Source organism: Sceloporus undulatus, chromosome 3 (genome assembly GCF_019175285.1).
Source record: "Sceloporus undulatus isolate JIND9_A2432 ecotype Alabama chromosome 3, SceUnd_v1.1, whole genome shotgun sequence".
Lineage (NCBI taxonomy): Eukaryota > Metazoa > Chordata > Lepidosauria > Squamata > Phrynosomatidae > Sceloporus > Sceloporus undulatus.
This window is the reverse complement of record NC_056524.1, coordinates 192,279,811-192,307,079: the sequence shown is the minus strand read 5'-3', so window position 1 is coordinate 192,307,079 and position 27,269 is coordinate 192,279,811. Positions and strand designations below refer to the sequence as shown.

General features: G+C 39.7%; 1 protein-coding gene across 2 annotated transcripts; it reads right to left on the bottom strand.

The window, feature by feature from the left end:
- Positions 1 to 729: 729 nt before the first annotated feature.
- OAT (ornithine aminotransferase) lies at positions 730 to 27,269 on the bottom strand. 2 transcript variants are annotated; one of them, XM_042456686.1, is made up of 10 exons: positions 27,137 to 27,269; positions 16,049 to 16,267; positions 10,887 to 11,111; positions 10,064 to 10,159; positions 7,621 to 7,748; positions 6,191 to 6,313; positions 4,785 to 4,913; positions 3,127 to 3,240; positions 2,419 to 2,563; positions 730 to 1,242 (listed from the first exon to the last, which is right to left on the bottom strand). In XM_042456686.1, the coding sequence occupies exons 2-10, from the start codon at positions 16,245 to 16,247 to the stop codon at positions 1,082 to 1,084; spliced, it is 1,320 nt and encodes a 439-aa protein (XP_042312620.1). In that variant the 5' UTR covers positions 16,248 to 16,267; positions 27,137 to 27,269; the 3' UTR covers positions 730 to 1,081. The 2 variants fall into 2 exon arrangements, with proteins under 2 accessions (XP_042312620.1, XP_042312621.1); XM_042456687.1 differs by lacking the exon at positions 27,137 to 27,269 and adding an exon at positions 25,901 to 25,924.

Genomic DNA, 27,269 nt, shown 5'->3' with positions numbered 1-27,269 from the left:
ATGCATATTACCAGGACACTGTAAGATTCTGGTTCTCTCTTATGCAAAGGAAAATAAACCCTATTAGGAACCTCTCAATATTCCACTCAACCGAACTTCAGTGTTAAGATTACTGTCTATATTTTGATCAATAGTAACCTGCTACAGAAAGTGTCTGCAATGGACAAGCTGGGAAGGGTCGCTGTAATTAGCCTGTAGCACATGGATATAAATTGTTCAAAGGATAGGACTGACTGGTTAAGAAAAAGGCAGTTGAGATGTCTTCAAGTACATCTGCTATAAAATGCCTCTTCTCAAATTCTCAAGCGAAAAAGACTTAAGCTGTACTGTGTGTTCCTCTCATTACATTATATTGCAGTTTTGTCGCACAGATATACAGTATTATGCTATCTATCATCGATTGTATTAACAAAACATTTATATTTCAGTTCAAATTTTAAAAACTGATATCAATTTTAGCACAATCTTGAGCTTATGAATATGCACTGTAGAACCAGCATCTAGAGCTAGTAGTCATAATACAAAAGGTATCTGATTGTTAGAGTCATAAAACACTGAGCAATATGACAACTTATTTTATCAATTTTTAAGAATCAATACTCTTCAGAAAGATGAAAGATTCTACTATTCTTGATTCTTTAAAGCTAGGATTTCATGACAGAACACAATCATTAGCAACAACAGTAAGATTTCAGTCCTCCACTCAGCACTCAATAGTAAAAGAAAAGCTAAGTGGTAAAAGGTATTTTAATAGCTTTAAGATTGTAATATTTGGTACATTAGATTTATATAATTTATACTTTCAATGAAATGTAAGGAGACATTCATAAACATAATTGGATGAAACTTAACAAATTTTCCAAAGAGACAATACAGTCAAAAACCAATTTAGTCATTTGCTTTTGTCAGGTCCATAATAAAAAAAGGTGAAATTATTTGTATCAGAAGACTTGAGTTTTCACACCCAGCAGGATGAAAAAATATCAAACCTAGAAAGGGAGGAGAAGAGATGGCTCCAGAACATTGTTTTTTAGAGTTGGGCTGGGAATCAGCTTGCATGCACACTTTGAACAGTGCACCTTCAAAAAGACAAAATAGTTTTGTGGATAATTTCAATACATTCTCTGATTTCATCCTCCTTGATCACTAGAGGGGGAGCCAAGCGGATGATATCCCCATGTGTTGGCTTGGCCAGGAGTCCATTGTCACGGAGTCGCAGACACACTTTCCAGGCATCATAATCTTAGGGAGGGAAAGTACAAATAATGAAGAGGTTACTTTACTGGCAATGCAAGGTCTAAGCTAATATGAAGCAAGCAAGAGATGTGCTTCCTTTTCACTAAAGGAGAGAAATGTGTTCAACACTATTACTACTAAACAGTATTTGGAGGAATATTTCCTATAGAGATACCTGTGCCTCACACCCACGCACACATATATATTACAAAGATAGTACAGTTTGAGTTTCTATTATCTGAAACGCTTGGGACCAGAGGTGCTTAGGGATTCGGGGATTTTTTTTATTTTGGAATACCTGCATTTTGCATATACTTTATGCAAAATCTTGAAGACAGGGCCCAAGTCTAAACATAAAATTCATTCCTGTATGGCAGGGAATTGGACTGGATGACCCTTGTGGTCTCTTCCAACTCTATGATTCTATGATTTCTGTTTCATACTGTACACCTTATACACATAGTCTGAAGGTAATTTCATACACTATTTAATAATGTGCATGAAACAAAGTTTAGGCACACTGAACCATCAAAAACAAAGATATCACTATCTCAGCCACCCATGAAAAAGATTTTGTTTTTTAGAATATTTTCAATTTCCAAATTCCAAAATACACTGCAGAAATAATCCAGTTTGAGACTGCTTTAATTGCCATGGTCCAGTGCTAAGGAATCCTGGAAACTGTAATTTATTGTGGAACCAAAGCTCTAGCATTGAGCTAGGGCAGTTAAAGCTCTCTCAAATTGGATTATTCCTGCAGGATGTTTTGGACCCTAGATATGAAGACTCAACCTGTACATGCAAATATTGGTTTATAGTCTTTTTCCAAGACAAAATTGAGTAGCTTTTTGAGAAATTTCTTGTTTTATCCCTGGCAAAAAGCCTTCCAAATTTTACCAGCTGGAATTCTTGCTTCAGATGAAAGTTGTTGTAGAGCATTTCTCCACTGCAAGTCTTCCAAGCCTGTCCCCTCCTTAAAGGACATTTGTGCTGAATGGGACTTTTTTAAAGCAAGGAGGACAGGAAAACTCTTTTTCCTAAACAGCATCACCATCTCAACTGCTGCAGATGGTTGGAACATTGGGCTATTGAACTGGGGTTTGCACAATTCCCTTAGAAGACTTAAAATTTGTCTTTGTTATCACACCAATGCCATGTAACAGAGTATAAGGATAGTCTCACCTTTAGTTTCCCGAATAACAATGGCATTTAATAATCCTTTTCCTCTAACACAAGTCACAATATCTGATGGCGTCTTCATAAGCTCATTCCTCAATATATTGCCCATGGTTTCTGCATTGTTTTCCAGCTCCTCTTCTTCAATTACCTGCAGCAATTTGAAATAAAGGAGAGAAAGCTGAACAACAAGCATCACTGGAGTGGAAAAAACAGTGAAGTTGAGCATGGCTCTCACTACAACAACATTGCTAGCAATACTGATTTCATCAAGACAAAAGATAGCTTCCCTAAATCACAGGTGTAACACTGTATAAATGTGAAAATAAGTATTCTGGTTTAAAGACAAACAAATATTTTTAAAAATGAAATATGCTTCTTGTAATTTCAGTTTTAAAATTCATAGAAATAACAAGCTCGGGATCAGTTCTTTGATATGTCCAATTTTCAGATTTTTAAACATTGCTGTTGGCTAGTTATTACACGATGTCCAAAAATTCTCCTGACAACAGAGTAGAGAGAGAAATGATTCTCCTGAACTTCTGCAGTCCCCTTACAACCTTATACTCTGCTCCTGAATGGTTGAGACTTCTCAAGTTTCCTCGAGAGAGTGCTAAGAAAAGAGCAGGCTTGAACAGCCTTTTTAAATCACTGGAAGTAACTTGCTGAGAGAGCTTATGAAACTCCTCTCATTAAATTTCACCTGTTACATACCTCAAGTGCTGCCATGGCCACTCGACAAGCCAGTGGGTTCCCACCATATGTTGAACCATGTTCACCAGGTTTTATAGTGAGCATAATTTCATCATCACATAACACTGCTGAGACCTATAAGACAACAAACTTTAGAAGAATTTTCCTGTTGCTTCACATCATAGCAAAAGTAGCACAGGAGTACACTTGCACAATGATTCTAAACACCTGGTGTCCTATCACCTACACAATTACAGTTCATATATAAACCCTACAGCAGCAATACAGAACAGCTTATTTTCATATCCTATTGCTTTCTGTACTATGTATTCCTAGGAAAATAAGTGGTCAACCGCAGTGCAAGTTGAGGTAGTTATCTGTTTAATAATAATAATGATGATAATGATAATGATGATGATAATGATAATGATAACAACAACAACAACAATAATAATAATAATATTTATTTATTTATTTATTTATACCCCGCTCTTCAGCCAAGGCTATCAGAGCGGCTTACAATTTGTAAATCAGACATTTTTCTGCCCTCAGGCTTACAATCTAAAAAAGACAGACACAAAAGGAGAAGGGAATGGCAGTGGGGAAGGGGGAAAGTCCAGTGGATCTACAGTATAGTTAGCATTTATTGATTGATCTTAAACTTCTTATGCAGTGCAAACAAAGTGTCAAAATGCTGACTATAGCATTCAGACTATTCTGCAGTATTATTTTCTGCCTCAAAGCTGTTCCAAGCTAGCTGCATAATTACACAAGATAACATTGAACATCCAGATACTGGACTTTTTCTCTTTCACGTGGCATCATTAGGTGGTCAAAAATAATTTGCAAATTCACCCAAATATGGACTAGTGGCTTGCATTCTTTCGTTTATCCAATTCATGATCCAAAGTAGAACTGAAATACAGCATATCAGCTTTTCCAGATATATGGGATATGGGTATGCAATTATTCTGCATAGACAAGGGATGGTGAACCTCTGACCTTACAGATATTGTTGAACTCTAATTCCCATCAGCTGCTGGTCAATAAGAACAGAAACTGTAGTCTAACTTCGGAAAGGCCACAGGTTTCCCAACCCTGTCATAGGCAGAACAGTTCTAGTAAAATGTAGATTAAGTCATGTTAAGATTAGCTAGGCACACAAGGAAGCTCATAGTCTACACTATGTTCTCTACAATTAATTAACCCACTGGGTCCTTTTTACCACTTTTATATATGCAGTAACAGAACATTTTACTTCTTTCTTTGGCTTCTTACAAGACTTGTCAAAGGGCATGCCTTTGCTTCACAGCTGTTTCCTATGTTAGAAACATTACATCACAGAAAAGTGGTAGCAAGGCAGTTAACATCTAAAAACCTGCATGGAAAAACTTACAAATATTTCTAAAGGGGAAACAAGTCTGGCAAGGATACAAGAATACTCAACAACACTCATGTTCTCTTTAGTGACAGTGCAGTGCTGATTTCCTTCCCATATTGCTTCTTTGTTTTTTTTACCAAATAGGAATGATTTGCCACTGTGCTATCATATCATAAGACCATAAATGCTGGAATGGAGTTTACCCCATGAGTGGCCCTTTCCTTGGACCAGTTCTTAATCAGCTCCAAACTACAGCAGTAAATACATAATCAGGTATTTTAAAAGAACCAATACTTACAGGATAGACACCTCCAGACAAGGCCTTTCCAAGTAAGATGAGATCTGGCCTAACGTTTTCATGGTCAACAGCCAGCATTTTCCCAGTCCTAGCTAACCCAGTCTGAATTTCATCCGCAATAAAGAGAACCTGTTTTGTTTTTAAAAGGATCAGTGTATAAGATTAAATTTAAAGAGAAATGCTTTTTAGTATAGTAACTTCATCCCAACATTCCAAGTATTCCCATTTTTCCAGACATTAAACCTCTAGTGTTTAAGGACTGCTCAAAATCAACAGTATCACATAATATCTGCACACTTTTAAAGTAACTATTCTAGTCTACAGCTGTACCCATACTGAAAGAAAATATTGTAGGGGTGACTGGTCAGTAGCTGAGAATGCTTTCCAGCAGGAATGGAGAATTCTATCCAGCCTAAGGAGAAGATTGTCTCTCTGGCACAGCCCTGGGAAGCTTCATGATTTCTCACTCCTTGTCACAGTGAGGCCTTTCTTTGTGGAGATGCACAGTATGACTACCATTGCCTCCTCCAAAGGAAAGCGCCAAAGAAGAACAGCTCCAATATACATGGAAATCTTGTCATATGATTCTCTTGGTCACATTTCAAATCCGTGTTTATATTTATCTGGCCTTCAGTGTCCAAGTTGGGAGGGTATTATAAAAATTCCACAAGACAAGATTTACCACTGCTGCACCCAAAGGTAAACAGGGTTGTTATCTCAAATTAGCCCTATTGACAGGTTGAGAAATAAAGAATAGTTGGCCAAAAGTGGGATAAAGTCCAAATTTAAAGGGCACACAAAGCACATTCCAATAATTTTACTGTCTACTCAAGATAAACACAAGAAGGATAAGGTAGCAGGGTTAAGCAATGGGCTCACCATTCAAAAAAGTGTTCTACCAGGACAATGCTAGCATCACTGGTGAGAAAAAGAGAGCACTGATTTCTCCAAAAATGCTGTATCCCTTACTGATGTCCCTTTGGGAGACTGATTAACCTATATATTAGATCAGTGGTTCCCAACCTTTCTAATGCCGTGACCCACAGGTTGAGAACAAAGAAGGGTTCACAGCCCACAGGTTGAGAACTGCTGCACTAGAGTATTACAGATTATGGTGCCAACCCTGGGTCTTAGGTAACCCCTGTGAAAGGGTTGTTCAACCGCCAAAGGGGTCACGACTCACGGGTTGAGAACCACTGTGTTATATGATATGCAACTAAAACACAGAGGGGAAAGACATACTAAAGAAAACTCAGAAATAACTAGCATGTGTTTTGAAATTTATGATAGTATTATATGGCTGCTAGTTTTGGTCTAAAAAAAACTATCTGTATTTGCTAGTTAGAAGACTGGGACACTTTCCAGTATTTAAATATTCTCATTTTATTGCAGTGAGACATACGTACATTGTGCTTTGTGCAAAGCTCTCGCACACCTGTTAAATAACCCTTATCAGGAACAATCACACCAGCTTCACCCTGAATGGGTTCCACCATGAAAGCTGCTACATTTGGATCTTGAAGGGCACGCTAGGGAGGAGCAGAGAAAACAAAATTACTGAATGCAATTATAGAAAGATGCCATTTCTTCCCCATAACAAAGTGCAATGGCCAGGAGCCCACTGGTGCCCTACAAGGGCATGGTAATACCAGAGCACACAGTGGTAGCTGGAGGAGAAATATTCCATGTGTAGCACCCATGAAGGAATTAAGAAGAGGATAAACTGGCTACTCAGAACCAGCACAATTTGTCTGCCTTCCCTCAGTGTTGCTGTGTGACTTTGGAAAAAGTGTAAGGCACCAACAGGATTCCAGCAATTGCATCAAACATCTACACAGGCCTGCTTACAATGATCTCATATGATGATAATTCTTAATGTAAACTACTAAAAGGGTTTTTTTAATTATTTCAACGCCACAAGCATATATCCCTATTTATGTGAAACATCAATTTGCTTGAGACTACTAAAAAAAAGGATTCGAACACCTTCAGCATAAGAAACACAAAAGATACTTTGATTAGATTCTTCCCATAATGTGCTAGCAATGGAATGCTTGAGAAGCATATAAATGTCACAGTGCTGTATGTATATTACCCTTCTCCCCAGACAGAAGGGTACTATATGGCATTTTATTGCAGGTCTCACTTGTTTCTAGTTGTAACAAGTAATATAGTAACCTTCTGTCTTTCACTTCTCTTTGTCTGCTCTTCCTCACTCTTCTGTGTTCTTCCTCTTTACCATTTGTTCTTCTCTCCTACTTTCCTTCTCCATTCCCACAACTCTCCCTTTTGACTCTACAGTCGTCTCTTTCATCTTCATTCACTACGCTTCGAGATGGGAGCCAGGAAAAGATGCTTGCTCCATGACATTAATTCTTCACACACTGCCACTTCAATGGGCTGTGTGTTTAACCTCTTTTCCGGTCTACTTTATCCCTTTCACATGCATAGTCTGCATTTTCCAGCAGTCAACTTCTTTATCCTTACTGTGTTTGTTTTTCACTCTATAAAATGATTTACCTCTATATAATTTGGAATTGTCTCAGCAAATAGAGTTACAATTCAGCAGGGCTTTAGAAAGAATACTAGTTTTCTATCAGCCAATGAAAATATACTAAGCGGTAATCTTTTGATAGTCAAGTATGACTACTGATTTTCAAGACATGCCCCCCAATAATGAATCATGAGCTGACATAGCCAAACAGATCAAGATGTTGATCTATGGCCATTTAGACCCTGAAGGGTCAAAAAGAAAACAAAAGAAGTACACAAAACAAAAAGAGAATGCAACTTTGCAGAGGAATGTAACTTTACAGAATGGGAAATAGTGTGATACCTCAAGACCTGGCAGATCATTGTATGGAATAACTTCAAAACCTGGCATAAATGGTCCAAACCCATCGTAGCTTGAAGGGTCTGTAGAACTTGAGATAGCAGAGAGTGTTCTTCCCCAGAAGTTGCCAGCTGCCATGAAAAAGAGAAAGAAACTGAACATGAGATGCCACCTACACATTTAATGTTTAGAAATGTTATGCAACCCAACTAGATTCACAAGCCAAAGAGGGTGTCAGATAATAAACATTTCAAAAAGGTTGAGATTTATCAAAAATGAGTTTAAATCAAGTCTCTTTACCAGTTCTGCTACGTGTGTGTGTGTGTGTGTGTGTGTGTGTGTGTGTTCCAAGTCACCTGTCAATTTATGGCAGCCCCATGAATTTCATTGGGTTTTTTACACAAGAAGTGCTCAGAGGTGGATTTGCCAGTTCCTTCTTCTGAACTATAAATGTGGTATTTGTTAGTAGTCTCCCATTCAAGTACTAATGAGCTGATTTGCTTAGCTTCCAAGACCAGACAGGATCTGGTGTCTTTAGAGTATTTATCTACTTATTTATTACATAATCTCTATTCCCGATTCAAAACAGAAAAAATCTCTATGAAATAATTTTGGACAACATGCGGGCACATTAGTATTTAAGATTTAAATGTAATATAAGGACACTGCAGTGACTAATGGAAGTGGATAATTTTTTTCAACTGAACTATCTGAACAATAAACTGCTGGATTTTGTGATTTCAAAAATGGGTTTAGCTATGAATGCAATCTGAAATCTGTGCAATTCCTAAGAGAATTTAATGCAACCAAAGGTGCAATCCCACCTCCATCTAAAGTGTACTCTAGAAAATAGTAAAGTGCTACACTGCTGAGAGGATACTTATAGGAGTCTGAAGCATGTCTGCAGACAGCTCTGCAAGCACAGATCTACTACAGGTGGTGTTCCACCAGCAGAGGAAGAGGAAGGGACATGTTTGGAGGGAGAAAATGAGTCCTGGATACAAAAGATTCCCTGAGATACCTGATTAAATAACATAACTATGTCAGCACATGAACTGACATAACTGATTTTCCCATGTAGTGAAAGGGGGAAATATTTGCACATTGAATAAAAGAGAGTAAGCTGCACAAGCCAGAAAAGTTCGGCAAGCCTTCCCCGATGCTCCTTGATGATATATGACTCCCTCCTATATGTACAGCATTACCGAGCACATTTAGCTGGCCTGGATTTGATGTAAGGTTTTAATCTGTATTCTGAAATGTTTTTATTGAAGTTTTATTTATGTATTGCAATTTTTATTCTGTATTTTGTATTTGATATTGCAATTTTTACCTGTATACCGCTATGATCAACACGGAATAGCGGTTTATAAATAAAACTTATTATTATTTATTATTATTATATGAAGTGGTGCTAGCCCCTATTTTGTTCTACCCATCTCCATCAGCTTGCTTCATCAGTTCCAGTCTCCTCTTACATTCAACTTAATGGTTGTGACTAATTCAGGGCTTTGTGGCTTCAACAGCAATCCTGCTTTTTTGTTCCATAACTACTCAGCACATTTTTGCTTAACATCCAGCTTGACAAAGAATTCTCAAGACCTCAGAACACTTGGTCACTATTTTGACACATTTATTTGTTCCTGTTAAATCCATTGTCCAGCTGGATGTTCTACCCCTTCTAATAAATGAGCATGCTACAGGGGAAACATCCAATTGCTTTTAAGTCAGATGTTCCTACCTAATCCTGTACTTTAAACAGCATTTAAGTTTAATTAAGTTGCAAAGGCTTAATTTACAATAGATTATTATTTAGCTATCTCAAGTGCTGCAAACCTATGTTAACTGTAGTGGTAACAAAACAAAATAGATGATTTATTTATTAATATATCTCTTAAAGATGAGACGTTATACCATGTTGCCCAGAAGAGTCCATCCAATTTCAGTCAACTAATGTGCAAACTTTAACATTTTACATCTATAACTACCAAATTCTGTGGCATGTATTCTCTAAAAAGCATACTTACAACTGCAGCTGAATCATAACACCACCATTCCACCCTTATCTTCTCACTGGGGTATAGACTCTTTAGGGCACCAGACAATACATAAACCATTAATTTTTGTACAAAAATAGAGAAGGCAACCTCTTCACATTATTTTAACTTAATAAAGCAATTCATGATGAAATCACTGCAACAAAAGACATGTCAGTTGAGGCAACCTCTTCACATTATTTTAACTTAATAAAGCAATTCATGACGAAATCACTGCAACAAAAGACATGTCAGTTGTGATATTTAAATAAATAGCAGAGAAGCCATGCTTTAGCACAAAGGTCTATGTAGGTGTGTTTTTTTAAGATACAGTCTTTAATAAGCAGCAATTTCCACCATCTTTAGCTTATTTAGTAGCATGAAGTTCTTGTAGTATTATGCTGACATACCTGCAAAAATGATCTTTGCTTTGTATTTTGGAATTCCTTTCACTGTGTACGCCCACTTACGAGCCAGCTTACAAGCTGTTTCTCCAGCCTCCACACCTAAGACAAAAGAGTGCATACAATGGAGATGTGTTTAGAGAAAGAAATTACAGTCATTAATATCAGAAGTCATGCTTATCTACAGAAATATATTATGCAAAGCAGATAGGACAAAAACTCCTAATGCCGATCACAGTATGGGTATTAGATGAGGTTATTTTAGTCCCTGGGGATGTGGTGAAGAAAGAGAAATCAGCACTGTTGTTGTTGGGTGCCTTCAAGTTGTTTCCGACTTACGGTGACTCTAAGATTAACCTATCCCATGGGTTTCTTGGCAAGTTTCTTCAGAGGGGGTTTGCCATTGCCATCTTCTGAGAAGGAACGTCTGTGACTTGCCCAAAGTCACCAAGTGGGTTGACATGGCTGAGCCAGGATTCAAACCCTGGTCTTCAAGGTCAACATCTAACACTCAAATCACTACACCATGCAGGATCTCAAAGCAGCATTATTCCCCATAAAAGAAAAAAAAATCAAATTTTGGCTGTACCTTTTCTCCAGTGGGGAAATTCTGCCAAGGACCCAGAAAATATTTGGAATATACAAATATCACACCAATGTAATTAGTGACTGTAAGCATGGTCAAGACAGACACAGGATTTGGTGCCCATCGGATCTCTAACATTCAGCAAGGAGGTTCAAACTTTGAGAATCCACAAATATCTGCTATCACATTCCAGTTAAATTAAAAAAAAAACATGGTTTATAAAGACACAACAGGGAATGTTACCTGTGTTCACTGGAAGTACTTTGTTATACTTGAACATTTTAGTGACATACTCTTCATATTCACCAAGTACATCATTGTAAAATGCTCTTGAGGTAAGGGTAAGTTTTTCACTCTGGGATTTTAGAGCAGCTACAATCTTTGGATGACAGTGCCCTTGATTGACAGCACTATAAGCACTTAAGAAGTCAAAATATCTTTTGCCTTCTACATCCCACACATAAACACCTAGAAAAGATTAGAAAAACAAAGTTAAGGTACTAGGAAAATACTAGCAGGGCAAATCTTCCACATAAACAAGATAATTTTAGAGCATTAATTGTTTGAGAGAATTAAAGGCACAGAAGTGTTTAGGATTGCAATCTGATACTTGAATCCAGTCAGTCTTACTTGTGGCAGATATGTATAGGACTGTGCAGAGATGCAAACTATAGGATAAACTTTAGTCAAATAAATTTCTACATAGCAGCTTTTCCATACAGGTAAGTGTTCTACTGGCTGCATTAGAAAATCTTAATCAGCATAACGTCAGGACATAGTTCAGATTTCTCAAGTTCCCTGATAGGTTTAGACACAAAGGATTAAGTTTATCTTTCATAAGCTAAAGGTGTAGTCTTGCACATACAGAGAAATGCGCATATTGGTAAGTAGGTCACTTACACATTTTAAGATACATGAGTGGCTAATGTGACAAATATTATAGTAGCAAGAACAGGCTGCTGTTTAACCAGCATTAACTGGTTAAATTAAGTGCAACAAAATGTATCCTCTTCCCTTGCAAATGGCCACTGAACTACATGTGTCTGGTTGAGCTGTAGTAGAATTCTTCAGTGATTTTTTGCACTGCGAGTATTAGCCACAGAACATGTTTTTGGCATAGTTTATGATATGGTAACTACTGTGGGTGTGCTAAATTCAACTAGAAAAGACTACTGCTAGTTGACATATACATCACATTTATATCCTACCTAAGCACAGTTTCATGAAGCCAGGAATGTATTGTTGTTTGTTAAGTGCCAACTTTCAAAATGACCCGCATGCAGTAGTTCTGCACACCGAAAAAAAGGGCAAGGAGTGGTCAAAGTTTACAAAAAAAAACAAAGCTTTCCCTAAAGTGATGAGCAGATTTTCCTATTGAGGCCACAGTGGCGTCTTCTGCCCAATCTACCAAGGTTAACAAGAAAACTCAAAGACACCACTAGCCCCATACAGACTGGCCAAAATAAAGCTGCTTTGAGTACATTTGGACGTATGCTATTTAAATGATGCATGCTCCTAAGACTACAGAAGCCACACCAAAGCCACACTCCAGTCCTAGGAACGGAGTGCACGCTTGGGCGCAGCTTTCTGGACTCTTAGGAATGCATGCATCATTTAACATACATACTCCAAAGTGACCCAAAGCAAGCTTTATTTGGCCAGTCTGTATAGGGCCAAAGTCATGTTAATCAGTAAATCAGTACAAAGTGATGTTATAGCACCTTTGAGCTAAATGAAAGCTCTTTCTTTCAGTTAGTCTCAAAAGTGCTACAAGAGCTTCTGTATAAGAATACAACTTGTAAGAAAGAAAGAATGAATGAATGAATCTTTATTTGTATACCGCTATTCCCATGATCACAGCGTTTACAACAGTAATAAAACTACCGAAACTACAAAATCCACATAGAAAGAAATCCCCCTCACATTAAACAATACAGTACAGCAATAAAATATCCATCTTCAATCACAGTTAAAAACAGTTAAAAACCAAGCACCAATTACATCCAATACAATACAGCAAACACAAGGGGAGAGAATGGAATTAGGGAACAGGGGGAAAGCTTGACAAAAGAAGTGAGTCTTTAGATTTTTCCTGAAAGACTCCAAGGGGGGGCTGAGCAGAGCTCGTCAGGCAGAGAGTTCAGGTCTGCGGGGCTGAAGCAGAAAAAGCCCTATGTGCAGACACCACATATCTGTATCAGGGACTCTCAAAAGTGTTTCCCGCCCGACCTGAGAGTGCGGGGCGGATATTATGGAGAGAGGCGGTCTCCAAGTACCCTGGGCCAAGCCATTTAGGGCTTTATAGGTAAAAACCAACACCTTGTATTGCGCCCGGAAGCGGATTGGCAGCCAAAGAAGATCTTTCAATATCGGTGTTATATGGCTGGCTCTGGAGTTGCCAGTGACCAGCCTAGCTACCATATTCTGGACCAATTGTAGCTTCCGAGTTTGGTACAAGGGTTGCCCCATGTAGAGTGCATTACAGAAGTCGAGTCGAGAGGTTACCAGTGCATGTACCACTGTTTCAAGGTCCCCCCGGCCCAGGAAGGGTTGCAGCTGGCGTATCAGCCGAAGCTGATAACAGGCACTTCTAACTGTCGCATCCACCTGAGAAGTCAGGTGAAGCGACGAGTCCAGAAGCACACCCAGACTGCGAACTGTGTCCTTCACGGGGAGCGTGACCCCATTTAGGACAGAAGAATGAACGCATGGGTAAACTCACATATTAAAGTGATGAAGCCTTCTCTTGACCCATGGAATGAAGCCAAGAGAAGACTACTTTCTTGTTTCCAAGGAAAACAGAAGGCAACATAGTTCCCACCCTCGCTCCCTCTTTCCCCACAAGTGATACATTTCAGCAGGCTGCAAGATGTCAAGAAGAAAGAACTGTTTACTTGTCCTCAAGGAAGCACTTGATATGTTATACATTACTTTGTTACACTGATCTACCTGTCAAACACATATTCACTGAGATAATATAGTTGTACAAAGCTACTAATTTGCAGCTGTAAACCAATAAAGAGGTTGACCTGTAAACAGTTTCCAGGCACATCACTCCAAGCTTTAATCTAGCATTATGAGGTTACATAGTAGCAAAAGCACAGTTAGACTTTGACACTATTTAAGCTTCTAATTAGTTTAAATATTACATTAGGTGAAGCTTGCTGAATGTAATAAAACTTCAGAGACAAGTCTAGTGTGGCAAACAGCTGGTGCCCAAATGCTGAAAAGCTCTCTAATATATCCCTCAGGTAACTTCAAGACATAACCAGGGCCCCATAAGCTTTTTCAACAGAAGCTGGAGAAGAGGTAGTAGATCATACAAGTGTGTCCTCCATTACAATTATTCTGAAGATAATTCTACAGGAGAGAAATCGCTGTGAAACATAAATGCCAGCAAACTATCATAACTATTAAGTTTATCTACTTATTATAGTTTATTCTGGTTTTGAGATTTAGTTAGTACTAGGCCAAAGTACATAGTGCATTGTAAGCATCCTGAGGGGAGGAGAAAACATCTGGGACATAAGATACTCAGAGCTGTGCACATAACATCTACTGTGAATAGTTAATGAGAAAATGTAGTTGGTACCAATTACAACACATAGCTTGGAAAAGGTTTTTTTAAAATTCTTTTAATTCTTCCTTTGGGGAATTTATATATTCTTTGAACATTTTCAAGCCATGGATGCTTGAATCTGTGGATAAAGAATCTGTGCATACAGAGGGCCAGCTGCAGTCCCTAGCCAGGGCCTTTTGTTTTCTGTTGTAAAGGATGTACTTGTAAGCATCATTGTTTGAATGATGGAAACCACAAAATACTAGCACACACAGGCAAAAAGAGACATAGTGAATCTAATGGGGCTCCAGCATACACTGGATTTCCCTTATGTGGCGGGGTCAAGTGGACTGGTAGCAGACTAAGGGGTGAACTGCATTTCAGGAGCCACAGAAAATGGTTTTCTTGCTTGTCCTTGTTTTTTCTTAACTTCTACAAGATTCCAACAAAGAGAGAAGGAGCAAAGCCAGCACAGAAGAGCAGTATTTTTTTTCAACAGAAATAAGCCACAAGCATCAGTGTAATACAATTATCTCTCCTCTGCAAGTCAATGAAAATATGACATTAAGATTCTCATAACTCACTAAAGCATTTTAGGATTCAAAAGAATTGATACCATCTCCACCGACCTGGTCCAAATGCTAAGCAATAGTCAGTCAGTCAGAAATAGACAGTCTCAAATCTCTTTCAGCTACCTGCAGCTGTAGGCTACTCCTCACAGCTCATATATGAGCCTAAATACCATAAAGTCACTAGATCCTGTTTGATATTGGAAGCTGAGTAGGTCAAGCCCTGATTAGTACTTGGATGGGGAATACCAGTTGCGGTAAGCTATATTTCAGAGGAAGAAACAAGAGTTAGAAGAGACTAAAAGGGCCATCCATTCTAAACCCCTGCCATGCAGAAATACACAATGAAAGCACTCCTGACAGATGGCCATCCAAACTCTCTTTAAAAGCCTCCAAAGAAGGAGACTCTCCCACAGTCCAAGGGAGCATATTCCATTGTCAAATAGCTCTTACTGTCAGGAAATTCTTCTTGAGGGTTAGGTGAAATCTCTTTTTTTTAATTTTGGTCCAACTCTCTAATATGTTCTGAATCTATCCTCTGGGCTATTACTGCTCCTAATTTAGTGTCATCTGCAAATTTGATAAGCATGCCCTCTATTCCTTCATCCAAGTCATTGATAAAGATGCTGAATAGCAATGGGCCCAGGACAGAACAACATGGCCTTTTAATGCCCAAACAACAGTAACAAGTGGTCCATGGTCAATCATTGATGACCAAAGTTAGGGTTCTGGAGCCATGTCCCAACAACTACAGTTCACAGCAAAAACTGAGATGGTAAGCATCAAAAATTTTATGAGGGAAGCATCTGATTCCCATTCTTTTATACTTCCCAGCCAGCCACCCATTGAAAGGAAGGAAAGTTGTCACTACAGATAGCTTCCTGCCAGCCTCTTCCTCCCACTCATTTCTCCACTTCCCACACTAGAATCATATATGAGCTCTCTTTTCTCTGATATAGGAAGAAGGGCAAGTGCAGAGGCAGCAGCTATGGAGTCAGTTGTGTTTCTCAGCTGGATAAAAGACAAGTGATAGATGTTTATAGTCTCAGCATCCTCTCTCTAGTGAAAAAGCAGCCATGAGCAGGGAGTGAAGACATTCAGAAATTCTAGTATTCCACAATTTCTTTCCCCCAAAGAAATACTCCTTTTGCACTGAGAGTTCATTAATCACTGGAAGGAGAGGGGAAGAAAATAATGATCTGTATAGCTGAATTAAGAACTAAGTACCCAACATGCCTTAAACCACTATTACATTTGAGCATATCAGATATATTTACCTTTCCCTTTTTCAAGTGCAACTGGGAGTGGGTGGTAGTTATGTGCACCATACTTGGCCTCTCGTTCATATATATATTCAGGTGACGAACAGCCCTGGACCGTTTTCTTAGTTGCAATCGATGTGGCTGAACTCACAGAAGCATGAACACCACGACGGAGAACAGCAAGTGATTGGGGGTAGGCCAGCTTGGAAAACATGATTACAGTTTGGTGCAGTTCTGAAAACATAAAAGTGCACATAGAAAAACTTGTAAGAAACCAAAGGTTAGGAATTTTGGAGCTTTTGCAAACCAGAATTACTAATGTTAATTCATTAAAATTTATAAAAAGAAACTTATAAAAATAGTTGGGATTACATGCAGTACTTTCAACAGTCTTTATGTATCTACAGAACATTTTAATATACCGTAGTTATGACAACCAAGGTCTGAATGTTGTGTTAGGAAGAAAATACTAATGCAGAATTTTCACAGATAAGGCAGACAACCATTTTGCAAACATTTGCTAGAATATAAGGGACACAGAGAGAACCAATCCTGGGCTTCCATCCCAAGACAAGGTGTGGATGCTACAAACTGATGTAGTGCTGCTGAAAAAGTTGTATTTGCTAGTAATAGCAAGATATAGCATAATAGAGATATCATTAGATATAAAATTGATGTAGAAACTGAATTAATAAATTGATGAATGTATGAAAAGATATAATTATATACCAGAAGATAACAAAGATTGAGGCAGTCAGTAAGGAAATTACAACAAATGACTGTCAATTAAACATATCTGTGAGTTTCATAGATCTGACTTGCCATTCCAAGTTGTTGCATTACATCTCAATTTGTGTTCAGCCTATTTAAGACCAACACACCTACCCTTCCTCCACACATTTCAATTTCTGAGTCATAAAACAATTCTTATTACACAGCTTCTGTAACCTGAGAAACAAGACATAAAGAAATCATGCTAGGCAGTTTTCAGCAGCCAATTCTCATTACACAAATCCCAACAAAGCTAGGAGGAATTTTTTTAGCTATACTCTACAACGCTTCAACTCTAGGGGTTGGTAAATTGGACTGATGGTTAAAAAATTAATTTTGACAATAAACTTGGGGGAATAAAATAAATGCCATATATCATATGTTATGGAGGGGGGGAAATCACAATTTTAAAGACGTGCACATTTTAACCCTGTAAAATGGGATCAAAGATCAATATAATGCAGTATTATGTTACCAACTGACCTCCATCCAAATATTCTGTGGGCACTCATAAGCCAGGTATGTAAACAACAGCCCTCCCATCTGTACATGACATCTGGTCCTCAGACGTATACTTGTGATGGCCTCAAGTACTACTTTGCATGTTAGATCAGATGCAGGCATACGTACTTTAAGCCAACTGGAAGTTCTCAAAACAGTTTTGTTCTTCTAGCTTTGACCAGGGGGCATTTTTCTTTTATTTTTATTTTTTTTGCTTTGAAGAAGTAGTAGTTCCTGGCAGTAAACTTCTCTTCTCTACTGCAGTTTTAAAAATTGAAAAATTCATTTTCCTTTATGTAACTGCCAGTGGTATTCTAGCTGAGGAATTCACAGTGTTAAAAAAAAGGGTGGATTTTACAAGCTCTACACTACTTTAAGCAGGCAACTAGCTAATGTCTCTTACTTTCTGTTAAGCATGAATCTCCATGACTTGGTAGTGAGGTATAGTGGCTAGGCAGGTGAGGGGAGAGAACCTACCCACTTAAGAGTATACTAATCTCCAGCTACGTGATGCAGAGAATAGGTCTCTTTTCCCCCAGTGTGCCAAAAACTAGCACTATATCGGGATCCATCAGCTATAATTGTGTTGGAGTTTTTTTTCTTTCCTGGAAACTCAAACAGGGCCAGGCAGCAAATGGCCTACAGAGTGGAACTGGTCCAGGAAGCACAACTTAATAGCACTGGTCTAAATTAAGAGAAGATGCTTAGTAATTGAATATACATGAGAAAAGGGAAAGCAGGGTAAATACAAAAGCAAATAAAACAACAGTTTCCCTCCTAACTCGCATATCTGGGATCTGCACCCTCGAATATCCACGGAGGGGCAACCTCTGCTATTTCCAATGTCCTGCACACAGGGGCATGACCCATTCAAGCCTATGAGGCTGGAATATGCACAAACCTCCATCAATGGCGGGAGAGGGTCCAGAACAGATCCCCCACAAAAACGGAGGGCCAACTGTACATTGCTTTTAACCAATGTTAACTCTAAGTCAAACTTACACATAGGTCAGGGATCATATCTGCCTTGCTTAGTTGAGAAGAATGCTCAAGGGTGACAAAAGAATAAAGCATGGATGGACAATTATGAGAGACTGGGGAGGTGCATTAGCTGGTCCAGAGACCTTCCCCCACCACATCCGCAGCAAAATAATAATAATAATAATAATAATAATAATAATCCATTTTGTTTTGCCTTCAAATCCCCTATAGGGGGCTTGAGGATATGTTTGTCATGTTTTTAAGCCCCTCTGGACAATTTTAGACCCAGGAGAAGCCTTTTTTAACACCAGGTATGAACCAGAAATTATTTCCTATTTACTTCCTATTTTTAAAAAGGCCTAAGTTGGCCCAGGGGGGCCAAAAATGTAGGGAAAGTTCCCCTCTATATATGATGCCTCTCTAGGGGTGCACTTTGTCCACCCCAAGAGTACAGGGACATAGCCAACATGAATTAAATTCTGCAAGAAGAAAGAGAAGCTACCCAATCAGATGTGCCCAATGTATTATTTTTAAAAAACTGTCCTCCTCTCCTGCTAAACCTAGGCCTCATTCCCACTACCTTTTAAACCAGATTGTGAATTGTTTTGAACCGGTTCAAACAACCCTGTTCCCCACTCAATCCGAACTGATGAAGCAATTCCGAGAAGGGGGGACATACACTAGATCCATTTAACCTGTGTCTTTTTGACACTGATTTTTTCCGCTTCTTTTTCATAAATCGAATCTGCACAAGTGAACCACACGAGGATCGGAATCAATTCAAACTTCCCCTTTGGCCGTCTGGAACCGAATCATTTTGAATCAATTAATTTGTGAATGGGAACCACAACTAGATTATTTTGGAGGTAAAAAATGTGATCGGGGCAAATGTAGTGGAGAAAATGCAATTGGGGCAAATGTAGTGGGAACCACGCTCCGCTGTCGAATCAATCCATCGATTCAGATCACACACCAATTTATCTGTAAGTGGGAATGGAGCCCTAGAAAAGTATGAGCTAGAAGGAGATGACTTTGCCCATCTTGCCAGGCTGCTTACATCAAGAAACTTCCTGTTTTGTAGATTTAGAAACTCAGGAAAGGCATGTGACCTTCTGTAACTGGAGAAATGCTCAAAGGCAGCTCAGTGCTCCAATACTGAAATTTCTCTACCATATTACAGAGACACATTTTTGCAACTATGGATTTAGCAGCAGGGGGAAGGGGGACTGGGAGAACAGAAAAGAGCATAATTAGTTGGAGGCCTAACACTCTGCTGCTGCTATCATGGTATTAGAGTACTTTTCCATCCTGCTGAACATGGTTGCATGGTTTCATATATGGAGCTTCTAAAGAACATTTAATCTGAGTTACAATGCAAGTCCTGTTGCCAGACCATTACAACCTGACACGGACTAATCCATAGACAAATACAGCCTGCTTTAACTTTCAGTACCACTGTCTATTGTTTCATAAATTGTGAATGAATGTGTATAGGAGAGAGGGGGAGAGATAGAAGGACTTTTGCAAAGTTACAAAAACTGACTAATACATGCAGTCAGAGTTCTCCACTCAGCTAAGAATTCACAAGATTGCTATAGACATACTTTGGTCTCTACAGTCCCATCCTCCATCTTTAATATCTATATTATTACAACATCAACAGATTTATTTCTTACACCGAAGGCTAGAATTATATTGTTCTACCAAAAACTCCTCTATTTTCAGGGGCTCTTCAAGTATGGAAGACAGACTATCAAACCTCTAATTGTAAATTCCTCCAATCTTGGTTATTTTAATTGTCCTGTTCTGGACAAATTTGATTTAAATTGTTTTAAATTAGATTTTCCAATTTGGGAGGAAATTGGCAGAGTAGATACACACACAACCAAAGTCACGCCTGCAGAAACTTAAATACTATGTAAGATCTTTAATAGTCTTAGATGTTCCCTGAACTAGCATTAACCTGGATGGATGACAATGTCTGCTAAATGAGTGAGACACTCCAGGGTTGAACAGTAGACATTTAAAGGCAGTTGACCACTCTTTCTATTTACTTCCATGTATATGAAGCTTGTACATTTGTAATATATATATATATATATATATATATATATACCAAAAAGTTTCCAATGTTCCAGTGAAAGTACATTGGCAAAGATAGTATTACTCAAAGAATGGCTCCACATGAATAGGAGAGAAAAATTTAACAGTACTTTAGTTTCTTACGAAAATTTTCAAAGCTTCAGTACAAACAGGTTAACAGTTAAGTGTACTAAAATAAAAGATAGATTATAAAACTACAGTGCTCAGAACCTCTTGTTTTCCAGATACCATACACCATAACTGTGCTGTCAAGGTATCAGGGAGGGAGGAGTGACAGGAAAATTATGTCGCCTCCTCCAGCCCTGCAATCATCTTTCTATATAAATGGAGAGGAGAGCATAAATACCAGATCACAACTCCTCCTCAATTTTATTTAATACTTACAAACTACTGACAAGCCTCACCGCATCTAGCAATTCATTCCAAAGGCAGTTAAAGGTTATACTATGATGCATGTTCACCAACATTTAGTTGACACATTAAACATGAAAATAAATATCTTGTTGTGGAAAGACCAGGTTTCAAAATTCTTAATTATTTCTCCTGCCACTAGACAAGACCAGTTGTGTCCCATGTGGCTTATGCATCATATCTCACACTTTCATTTATTGCAGCCACACTATTAATGGCAAGGCTGCTCTGTGACCATGCTTGCAATGTGTGGGCAACTGAAAGTTACATTTAGAAATCTTGGACAGTACAAAAGAAATGCAAGATTAATAATTGCAAGCAAAGCATTTGTTTCAATATCTTTCCTCTAACTTAAAACTATCGGGTTTTTCATTTCTGCCTATATCTGTAGGAAGAATTCACCAGCGCCTTTAATTAATACAAGCAAACATAGTGTAGTAGTTTGGGTATTGGACTAGGACTCTAAAAGATCAGGGTCTGAATACCTTATCAACCATGAAAACATATCAGGTGGCCTTGGACAAGTCACACTCTCTCAGCATTAGAGAGAGGCAATGGTAAAACAAATACACTCATCCCTCCATATTTGTGGCTTTGATATTTGCAGATTTGATTATTCACAGATTTGATTCATATGTTCTCTCTGGGAATATCTAGATCCTCCAGCGCAACTCTATGGTCAACTTTAACTAAAAGTTGCACTGAAAGACCTAGAGATTCCTAGAGAGAATACTCCACTGGGCATCTGTAGCTCCTCTACTGCAATTCTATGGTCAATGTCTATCAGGCATTGACCACAGAGTTGCACTGGAGGACCTAAAGATTCCTAGAGAGGTGCCCTTTCAGGTTATTTACTTTGAGGGGCGTATGGGGGCCTGTTTTTGTTATTTGCAGTTTTTCCATATTGACAGGGGTCTTGTGCCCCTAACCCTAGTGAATATGGAGGGACAGGTGTATTTCCAATAACAGTTTCACCTTAGGCATACCATAAATCAGAAACCACTCTAGGCAGACAACAAAATAATAATAAATTTTGAAACAAATTTCTAAGGTCTTCCAAGTAGCAATCATAAACTTAGGTCCAAAACACACTACAGAAATAATCCACTTTGAGATCGCTTTAATGGCCCTAGCTTCATGCTAGGGAATTCTGGAAACTGTAGTTTTGTCAGAAATGTAGCCTTCTCTGTCAGACAGCTCTGGTGTCACAATAAACTACAATTCTCAGGATTCCCTAGCACTGACCCAGGGCAGTTAAAGAAGTCTCAAAGAAGATTATTTCTGCAGTGTGTTTTGGATGTTATGCAGGAATCATAAACTTATTACTACTGAAGAAGTCTTACAAGGGAAACACTGTGCTGGAGGCTTGCAAGGGAAACACACAGCATGGAGGACTACAGTGTGAGTCTGCTACAAAACCAACATAACAAGAGCTTATACACCTTACAAGTTCTTCGGAGAAAAGTAAACTATTTCTCCTTCAGAGAAAAACAAACTATTCCTTTTAATATTAACATAGGATGCTAACACAGTTCCAGTATGTTGTTTAGGGATTTCACAAAAAAAGAACAAGTACCTCACCCCCATTAGGACTGGCAGAGACCCAAACTTAAAATTGCATCACTGAAACATGAATCTGTCTGAATTACTGCAGTGATAGGACTGTAAAGGACAGGCCCCCACACGCCCCTCAAAGTAAATAAGCTAAGAGAAATAGATGCTGCCTTCAAACAGATTGTGATACAGCTTATTTAATTGGGTAGTTTTGATATTATAAATGTAACTGTGAGAGTTATCACAACATTGTAATTCCTGCAAATGAGACTCTGGGTATGTTCACAAAAGCCAAGCCAGGGGTCCTGGTTTGGCACGCACAAGCAGCAGTCTGGTGCATGCTGCACAATCACTCCCACTTGCTGTAGCTTAATAAACCATGATGCTATGAAGGGAAGATTAAAAATTTGGATGTAAACCCATTTTCCACCACACAACAGTCTGTTTAGCTGCTTCTACTGTAAGCAGTTTAAACCAATACAGTACACTGCTCATTCACAAGCCAGGATTCCCACAGATCCCTGGTCTTTCATGTTACCTTTGAAACTACACACTATAATGGAACAAAAAAAGGAAAGAGGCAGTAACTTCTATATAAAACATTAAATTTATTCTTGAGAAACAATTGCTCATATCGAAGATTTCAAAATTATACACCTAAACTGTTTTTGGACAGTGTTCTTAATCTGGGTGGTTGTAAATATACTTCCAATATGAAGATCTCCCTTCTATGGTACTTCCTTTTTATTTTTTCCCTTTTATTTTGAATGGAGAAAGGTGATTATGATATTGATGGGGAAATGACAAAAATGTATAACTGGGCTCACATCATAGCAGGAGAAAGACATAAATGGAAGCTCACAAATAAATGAAATCTTGTAAATATCAGGCTGGAGGAGATAGTATTATTTTAGAAAGCTGGAGTCAATACCGAAGGGGTGCTGCAGAAATAGTGTATGCTCACCTCTCCTTTGCCACTGTCAACAGGTTTTACAAGGTGTGTACTGTTTCAAACACAAACAAAAAGCTTGTTTGACAGGCAGCACCAGTAGGACAAAAATATGTATTTGTACCACTGACAGCTACACTTCTCTCAAGCAAGTTTACTCTTGAAAACCACTGTCCATTTCCACCTAGTCTTTCATCATACTAAAGCAGAAGAGTAGCCCTAGGAGGGGAAGGGGAATGAAAAACAGAATTATCTTTCAAACATACAATCCTATCTATTCCAAGGTAAGCCTCAGCAAGGTCCAAATAAAGTGTTCATAGGGCTATCACCTGAACTGCTTGCTATAAGGAATCCCAATTTTCTTTGCTTCAAATTGTTTCCAACTTATGGCAACCCTATAACCGGGGTTTCTCAGCAAGATTTGTTCAGAGAAGGTTTGCGTTTGCCATCCTCTGAGGCTGCCCAGTGGGTTTCCATGGCTGAGCGCAGATCCGAACCTGGAACTCCAGAGTCATAGTCCCATGCTCAAACCACTTCTAGAACATGGCCACCATGCTGACTCTTAGAGTCAGTATCTTCCCCTAAGATTGCATGCCACTATGGCTGAGGATACCAAGGGCAGCCAAAAAGACAGGGCCCTAGAACAGAACAAACTAGAACTCTCCCTGGAAGCCAAGATGACAAAACTGAGGATATCATACTTTGGCCACAGCATGAGAAGGCAAAAAAAAAAAAGATTCCACTTCAACATTAGGAGGAACTTTCTGACAGTAAGAGCTGTCCATCAGTGGAATACGCTCCCAAAGAAGACGGAGATTATCGCACTACACCATGCAGGAACTCACTATCACAACACCCCCGACAGGTGGCTATCCAGCCTGTTTAAAAACCTCCAAAGAAGGAGGAAGACTTCCTAGATTATCACACTACATTCTTAAAGTGTTGCTATTCCAATGTGAAGTCGAAGGCTTTCATGGCCAGCATCTATGTTTTTTGTACTTTTTTCAGACTATGTGGCCATGTTCTAGAAGAGTTTCTTCTTGACGTTTTGCCAGTATCTGTGGCTGACATTTTCAGAGAATGCTTGCCTGGAAAGTGGTTGGGTATATGTATATGTGTGTGTGTGTATACACATACACACACACACACACATATATATATACTGTGTGGACCTGGAAAGGCAGGAGTGATTTGCACGTGTATTGTTCTGTTGCTAATGGCAGGCCTCAGGGTGGGAGGGTCTGTAAAAGAGGATTAGTGTCTGCTTGATAGTTCTCACTGTCTGCTGGGAGATTTCTCATTTGTATTTCTTGAGTCTTCATCTTGCTATTTTTCAGGACTGGTAGCCAAACCTTGTTTATTTTAAGGGTTTCCTCTTTCCTGTTGAAATTGTCCAGGTGTTTGTGGATTTCAATGGCTTCCCTGTGCATCCTGACATAGTAGTGGTTGGCATGATCCAGAATTTCAGTGTTTTCAAACAGTATTTTATGCCCAGGATGGTTTGTGGCATGTTCTGCTACTGCTGATTTTTCTGGCTGGCCCAGTCTGCAGTGCCTCTTGTGTTCCTTGATTCTTGTTTGCACACTGCATTTGGTGGTCCCTATGTAGACTTGTCCGCAGCTGCATGGTATGCAGTAAACCCCTGCGGCTGTAAGAGGGTCTCTCTGGTCCTTGGCTGAGCGAAGCATTTGCTGGATTTTCTTCATCGGTTTGTAAACCATTTGCAGGTTGTGCTTCCTCACCACTTTGCCTATTCTGTCTGTGACTCCTTTGAGGTATGCTAAAAAATACCTTCCCTTTGGGTGGCTGCTTGTCTTCACTTCTCTGGGTTTTCCTGGGCCTGGCAGCCCTTCTGATGTCTGAGCTGGAATAACCATTGGCCTGTAGAGCCTGGTCCAGATGCTTCAGTTCATCTTCCAAGAAGTGGGGTTCGCAGATGCGTTTTGCTCTGTCTACCAGTGTTTTGATTGTGCTTCTTTTTTGTCCTGGGTGATGGTTGGAGTTCTTGTGCAGGTATCGGTCTGTATGTGTGGGTTTTCGGTATACTTTGTGACCCAAGTGTAGGTTCGGTTTGTGGATGACAAAGACATCCAAAAATGGCAATGTTGCTTCCTTTTCTTTTTCCATAGTCAATTGGATGTTGGGGTGGATGATGTTCAGATGGTTCAGGAACACAGCGAGATCTTCTCCACAGCTCCAAATTCTGGGATTTGCAGTTTAAGGAGGGGCAGTTAGAGTATGCAGCTAGAGAGGCCTTAGGTCTCACTGAACTACAAACCCCAGAATGCAACAGGAGGCAGCCAGAGCAGTTAAAGTGGAATAGAAATGTTTTAAGAGTGTAGTGTGATAATCTAGTGAAGTCTTCCTTCTTCTTCAGAGGTTTTTAAACAGAGGCTGGATGGCCACCTGTCGGGGGTGTTTTGATAGTGAGTTCCTGCATGGCAGGGGTTGGCTCTTGTGGTCTCTTCCAACTCTATGATTCTATGACTCACTAGATGAGACAATAATCTTAGGAAAGGTGGAGGACAATGGAAAGAGAGGAAGATCACATGCCAGATGGATAGATTCAATCAGGGAAGTCAGGGGCCTGAACTTACAGCACTTGAGCAGAGCAGTGGAGGACAGGCAGTCTTGGACAGGTCTCATCCACAGGTCGACTCACTAGAAAAGACAATAATGCCAGGAAAAATGGAGGGTAATAGGAAGAAAGGAAGATTGCAGGCCAGATTGGGGGCCTTGGAGATGTCTCATCCACAGTGGCCATACGTCGGGGTCAACTTGAAGGCACTTAACAATAACAGCAATGACTCTATACAGTTCTTTACAGACAAGGAGAAGAAAAGACAGAAAGCAAGTTCCTGTAACGGAATGGGCATCGGATCTTCCAGAGCAGTGCTACTCAAAACGATGGTCTGCAAACCAGTGCCAGTTCCCAGCGAGTGGCTGCTGGTCCGCCACAGAGTTTCCAGGGAAGAAATAAACAGGTGTGCCCAATGGCTACAAATTCCCTGGCAGATCCCTCACATCAGATAACCTGAAAAGTACTGCCCTATAAGCTATTAGACTGCAACCCCCATTATCCCTTGCCCCCCCATGAAAAGACATACATACATACATACATACATATATATATATATCAGGCAATTCACTGGCTACGCAGGCCCTTCTAAAGCATCCCCAGCCTCTTTGGAGATGGAGACAGGGAATTTTTGGAGTTGGGAAGCATCCAAAGGTCTGCTGGAAACCCTTCCCATGACTCTCTGAAGTGTACAGTTCAGAACAGCGAATTGATCGCCAGGCCCAGATGGACATCAGGAAGCCTCTGCTGCAAAACTGGGGCACGGGCTGCCCTTGAGATGCTGGTGAACTACAACTCCCATCGTGTTTACCACCACTGGCTAGGGTTGAAGGGAATGGCAGCCCTTGAGATGCTGATGAACTACAACTCCCATTATGTTTATCACCCACTGGCTAGGCTAGCTAGAGTTGATGGGAATGAGAGCCTTTGAGGTGCTAATGAACTACAACTCCCATCATGTTTATCACCCTTGGTTGTGTTGACAGGAGTGAGAGTCCTTGAGCTGCTGATGAACTACAACTCCCATCATGTTTATCAGCTGGAGTTGATTTGGGAGTGGGAGTCCCATATGGTCCCATGCTCAAGAAAGAGATAGAGAGAGAGACTGGAGAGGAAGCGGGGGAAGCAAAAAGCCAGAGAGGCAGAGCATTATGGGGCGAGAGGGGGAGCAAAAGGTCTGACGTCACAACCGGGGGGTTCCCTAGGCATCCCCCGAGAGCGTTGGCCGCACCGCGCCCATATCCCTCCACCATACCTGCCAGCGCCGACCTCCTTCTCGACCTCTTCCTCCGCCGCCGGCGCTCCGCTAAAAAGGCAGCGCAGCGTCTCCGCACAGCCTCTCACGCCTCGCCCGGGCGGCCACGTCACAAACCCACCCCATTGGCCCG